The following is a 6224-nucleotide window of genomic DNA, read 5'->3' as shown; positions in this document are numbered from 1 at the left end:
TTAGAATGTTTGTTCGTCAGTCTATCTTTATCATTCATTAAACATAAAATAAACAGAATAATAATATAGAATGACAAAAGAGCACGCTACCGTTCAAAGCGCATTCGAAATACGAGCCAATAATTTCGTAATAATAAATGCTATCGCTAATATACCATATAATAAGTAACTACTACATTTTAATAACTAATAATTTGAGCTTTAACCGCAAGCAAATATTAGCCTTAATTATTTAAAAAAAATGCTAAACTAAAGCCGAACTTTCTCCGCGTTAATATTACAGACTGTATTATAAAAATCGCAAATATTTGAAATTGCGGAATGCGCAATTAGCTGATCAATCGCAAGAGCCCGTAGATCACTCATATGAGATCTGCCGGAATAGTGTTTGTCATTGGCTTGCATTGATTGCGCATTTACAAGTTTTGCTCCATGGGACATAGGAAACAAACTGATGATCGGAAATCAAACACATACCTTATAACACGATATTATTTAATATTAAATAATATTTCTGAAATATTAGATTTAATATTAAAAAATATATTCTCAGAATATTATTTTAATATTATTTTAATTTTTAATAATATTCGTATAATATTCTAAGGATATTGTAGCTCTTAGAGGGTACAGGGACGCCTGCATCCCGACTGTGTATGTGTACCAACTTTGATTTACATTTTCAGCTCTTGCTTCAAAAAGACAAACAGATACATATACAACATAACAACACGGTTATTTATCTGCCGTTGCAGCAATAAAATCTGATAAATTATTTATTGTTATTTGCGGGCTTTTAAAAAAATTAAAACAAAATCATAGTGCATTTGATCAACGAAGACTGCGTCGGAAGATTGCAAAATTGTATATTCTGTATACAATTACATAAACTGTATACAATTGCAACAAAAAAAAGAAAAAATCACAATTCTTCTGTAGAATAAAAGTACGCATAAAAAAAACTTGGATAGGATAAATTTTACGAGAAAATCGAAAGGAAGAAGAGAAGAAAAAGCCTGAGAATGACTATGTCCACGATTTAGATATGATTTTTCGAGACGCCATACGCCATCTCTACAACGTGACATACATTACGATGCCAATGTATATACATACAGTCGGTCAATATCTCGGAAAGCACATCAATCGCGTCTGTTGGCACACCTGGCGAAAGGATGAGTGCCGAGCGCGCGTACCCAAACTTAAAATTTTTTTCTAACCTGACGGCTTATGCGCGATTTATTGAGTCGCAATTTATGCGAGCGCAATCAGGACGAGACACAAATACTGAAATATGAGGGCGAATAAACAGTAGATACTCGTACAAATAAATTCACTCACCGTTCGCTGATCGCTCCGTCCAGCTCCGTCTCGTAGTCTCAGCCGCCGTTTTCCACTGAAGATCCAAGATCCTCCTCCTCTCGATTCATACTTGGCACAAACGCGCGACACTTGGTTCGTTTTCGGCATCCCCGGTACTCACGCCCGTCGAAAACTCATACGGGATATACGAGGCAACGGAGAAGACGCGATTGAACGAGCGACGCGACTTCGTGCCATCTCGACCGATCATTGTCGTCTGAGCGACACGCAGGATCCAAAATTCTTCTCACGACGATTTGTCTTAATTCATACTTGGCCACGAACGCGCGAGCGAAACTCGTTTTCGGAACTCTCGAAACCCTCCTGGTGCTCACGCGTGTCGGAAACTCGAAATAAGAGGCAACGGAGAAGCTGCGAAACACGACTGAACGCGACACGACTTCGCACGATGCACTCGACACGACGGATGTCGGCACGAAGGCCGACACTTCACTTTCGGCAGTCCGCGACACTCCGGAACACTCGCTCGCGTCAAACACTCGTACGGGATGACGAGGATACGAGTTGAAATGCGCTGCGACGCACCGCGACCTTCCGCCGTGCTCCCTAATCAACCGACTGCTGGCGTACTGCGTAGCGGCGTCACTGGCGCGCCGCTGCTACTACGCAATGCGAGCAGTCGGTCGGTTAGGAAACACGCTGAAAATCGCGGCGCGTCGTTCAATTCGCATCCACGTTCCGTACAAGTTTTTGACATGAGCGAGCGTTTCGAGAGTTTCGTGGAGTGTCGAAAGTAAATTGTCGGGCGTTCGTGCCAACATTCGTCGTCAGTCGGATGCGATGTATTGTGCGAAGTTGTGTCGCGTTTTGCTCAAGTTGGATGTTTATTTGAGTGTCATTTCGAACACTAGGGTGTATTTTTCATGAGGGCTGTATTATTCTTTCATCGAATTTACTTGTTTCATACGTATACAGTCTAAAATTTTATGTGCAGCACATCTTACGAGTCAACTGCAAAAGCAAATAATTAAACTATTATATAATTTTCCCAACTACTTTTGTTTTTTGTATTAAATTGTTAAGCTTCTGGGATATGTTTTTGTCACTTTAATTATGAAAAAGGATTTTAAAATCTATAAAGCCAATTAAAAAGATTAGTGTGTTCAAAAATAATTAACGTGTAGAGACCGGTCCAGCATCGCCTTAAAATAACTTTCTGTATTTAAAATAAAGAAAAGCAGAAATGTAGAAAATGAGATAACTACATAGCCGAGTATTGTTGAAGAAGAAAGTAATATCCCGCGTATGGAAAGCGCAGTGACGACTTGCCATATTCGTCACCAGATGGCAATTTATCTCAGAATCAAATAGTCTTTTCGTCTGCCAGTTTACGTGTCTTACGACGAAAATATAACCTAATAGTGATTCTCAGACTAGTTTATCATTAAGCTGTATATTAATCAACAGATATATTAAAGTGAGCATAATAGTTTTAATGCAATGGCAAACGACAGGGAGGTACTTCGGGAAATCTGGGATGGCAAGATCCCAGTCTGTTTTACTTTAAATTCTGAGGAAATTTGCGATTTGCAAGGACCAGATCCATTTTATCTGATGGTACCTAGATTAAGTTATTTTCCACTATGTACAGAAAAGGTAAGATCTTTCTTGCAACATGTTTTATTGTTCATATATATGAATAGCTCTACATGTACAAATGATTGACAAGTGTTCATATCTATCAACAGATTTTTTCTTTTTAGCTGGTCTTCTTGCATTATTCATCTTGTCTCTCTTTTTCTCTACCGAGAAAAGCAGAGGAGGAAAAATACAAAAAGTTCAGCTAAAAAGATACAACCAGAAAGAACAAGCCATATAATGAAAGTTTCTTAACTCATCAATTGATCATTTGCATCATGTACAAGTGTAACTCTGTAAAAGCTGCATTTACAGTTGAATAATGCAATTGATTAATCGATAAATTAAAAACTTGCTTGTAGATAAACTTCCATCTCAATTTAACTTATTTTCTATCTTTTTCTAGTTGTAACAATTAGAAAAAGACAGAAAGTAAATTTAACCAAGATTAAACATAAAAATTGACAAATAATTTTAACTATAATATTGTTTGAATATTATTCTAGGTCAGAAAACATTTTATACGGCATATACAAAGTGACAGTAAACAAGACCATGAGATGTGGCTGGAATTCAATGGAATGCCATTAAAGTGGCATTATCCAATTGGTGTTTTACTAGATATTTATTTTAATGACATTCAATTACCTTGGAATATTGTCGTCCACTTTGATAAGTTTCCAGAAAATGTTCTAATGCACTGTCAAAACAAGTATGTAACAAGTTTTGTACAATGTTAGTTTGATAGACACTACAAATTCAACTTTGTATAATTTTAGGGAAGTTGTAGAGGCACATTTTCTCTCCTGTATAAAAGAAGCTGATGTTTTGAAGCATAGAGGTCAAATTGTCTCCAGTATGCAGAAAAAAGACCACACCCAGCTATGGAATGGCATTATGAATGACAAATTTGATCAATTCTGGTCGGTGAACGGTAGGCTTATGGAAACCAGTACTGAAGAGGGATTTAAATATATACCTTTCCGTTGTTATACAAGTGAAGATAAATACGTACAACGACTCGTAAAACCAATGAATGAAGAGGGCCAAAGAAAGACTTTGAAGACTTTATTAAATGAAGTATTCCCAGATCAAGAAAATGGTAAATTATTACAAGTTTTTTTAATCACAGGCGTTACTATCCAAAAAACTGATTTGATTCTCTTAAAAGTTTATTATTAAATATAAAATTTCTAAGGACACTGAATTCATAGTCAATTCTTATTTCAAGATTATTTTAAGTATGTTAAGATGTTGATACAGATTTATAATTGGTTGATAACATCTTAAAACTACTTAAGACTGTCTTAAATATAAGAATTCACTATGAATATTGACCTAACTCGAAAGACCTCTCAAATGCTAATTGCTGATCCCGACAATTAATGTATCATTGGAAAGCACACACCGAGATGATTGCAGATATATAAGTCGTTGCCTCCAGAATGAACTTCGATACTAATATTTAGAGAGCAAAATTTAATTTGTTCATTTATACTTTGTTTTATATTTTGGAAAAAAACTAATGTCGTATTCTGTCAATACATGGCGTTACTGTGTTTTGTTAGAAAGAAACGTCAATTTAAATGGCTTAAATACATGTTAATATAATGAAACCTTTAAAGATTGTTTAATGTACAGAAATTGAAGAATTTGTGTTCACTTGAAATTGAGAAATGAAGCAAAACAAACTGTATTTTTGCTGTTTATGTTGGTTTACTTCCAAAAAGGAAAAAAAACGCAATACAAACGGAAAAAAATGTATGGAAACAATGTGATAACTGAACATATGTACCAGAGATGATTTGCGAATTTCGTGCTAATAATACGGCACTCGAAGATGAGAAGTTCACTGGTCGATCGATTACTGAATGAAATCAAAACTTTAATCGCAAATGATCCATGGTCCACGACGTGAGAGATTACAGAAATACTCCATTTATCACCGTCATCAAGTATTTGCATAAGCTGGAATACACGAATCGTCTTGATATCTGAGTGCCACATGATTTGTTTGATACAAATTTAATTAACCGCATTTCCATCGAATATGATTACTTAAACTCAACGAAGAATATTTTTTAAAAGAGTCGTGATGAGTGATGAAAAATGTGTGAGAACGTTGAGAAAATGATTCTGGGAACACCATTCAGAAATTGACCACCACAAAGCCTGGGCTTCAGCCGGAGGTCATGCTGTGTAGTTATGGAAAGATGCCGTATATTATAAGACCCTTCCTTTCCTTCATTAAGGAATGTACTTAAAAGTGCTGTGACCAATTGAACAAACAAGGAAGCTATTGCAAAAAAAAAACACCTAGAATTGATGAACAAAAAGAGTGTATTATTTCATCAATGCCTTCATATTTCTTTAATCAGTCCGGAAAAAAATATTTCAATTCAGCTCGAATATTTTATCACACCCAATATATTCACTAGATATTATTCTTTCGGATTATTACTTCCTTACAAAACTTCTTTAATAATAAGGCGTTTCCTTTTTCAGAAAACTGTAAAAATCATTAATTTTTTGCTGAGAAAATTAGTTCTACATGCGACGAATTATACAGCTGCCTAGAAGATAGCAAAAAATCATAAGAAACACCACTACATTAAAGTTTTTTAAATATGAAAAATTGCTCCGATTTTGATCTAGAAATACGACATTACTTTCCTTCCAACCCAGTATTGTGATGATAATTGCTTAGAATCAAATATAAGCTTTAATTTTGAGGGATTATTTCATCTCTTAAATATCAACATAAACATATATATGAAAAATACATGTCTATTGAACAATACTAATATTATAACAAATACTATAAGATTCATATTAAAACAAAAACAAATAATGTAAAGAGAATCAAATTGATTTATACAATTGTAACATGCCTCTTTTAATATTATAATATATATAGGCTTTTTTCATTTATTTAACAAAATTGATTAAGCGATTACTGATTGAACGATTTTACAGTTACAGTGCGCACTCATGGCATTATTCCACCATTAGAGACGCCGCTTCAATGGATGTCGGAACATTTAAGTTACCCAGATAACTTCCTACATTTAATTGTAGTCACATCGTAATATCTATTGAGGAACAGAAAATTCATTATAAGTGATAAAATAATTTTTCTGTGATTATTATGTACATTGTTTATGTTGTTTTATGGTGTATTTATTTTATAAAAATCTTCCCATGAAAATTGATAATTATAAAATCAATTGGCCTACCAAAAACTATGATGCAAAGAAAAAGAA

The 6224-nt window shown here is 34.5% G+C and overlaps 1 protein-coding gene across 1 annotated transcript; it reads left to right on the top strand.

The window, feature by feature from the left end:
• The first annotated feature begins 2684 nt into the window (after positions 1-2684).
• Positions 2685-6211, top strand: LOC105203792 (autophagy protein 5). The gene is made up of 4 exons (XM_011172693.3): positions 2685-2979; positions 3468-3673; positions 3741-4063; positions 5938-6211. Exons 1-4 carry the CDS (start codon positions 2824-2826, stop codon positions 6048-6050), a joined length of 798 nt encoding a protein of 265 aa, XP_011170995.1. The 5' UTR covers positions 2685-2823; the 3' UTR covers positions 6051-6211.
• Positions 6212-6224: the final 13 nt, after the last annotated feature.

The sequence above is a fragment of the Solenopsis invicta genome, chromosome 6, assembly GCF_016802725.1.
Source record: "Solenopsis invicta isolate M01_SB chromosome 6, UNIL_Sinv_3.0, whole genome shotgun sequence".
NCBI classification, from domain to species: Eukaryota; Metazoa; Arthropoda; class Insecta; order Hymenoptera; family Formicidae; genus Solenopsis; species Solenopsis invicta.
Note: the sequence above shows the minus strand (reverse complement) of the source record. Positions and strands in the feature narration are given on the sequence as shown.

Bases quoted from the DNA above. Each gene is read 5' to 3' on its own strand.
- LOC105203792 (XM_011172693.3), top strand. From the start codon at position 2,824: ATGGCAAACGACAGGGAGGTACTTCGGGAAATCTGGGATGGCAAGATC. The intron at 2,980-3,467 runs GTAAGATCTTTC...ATATTATTCTAG, and splicing joins TTCCACTATGTACAGAAAAG to GTCAGAAAACATTTTATACG. The intron at 3,674-3,740 runs GTATGTAACAAG...GTATAATTTTAG, and splicing joins CTAATGCACTGTCAAAACAA to GGAAGTTGTAGAGGCACATT.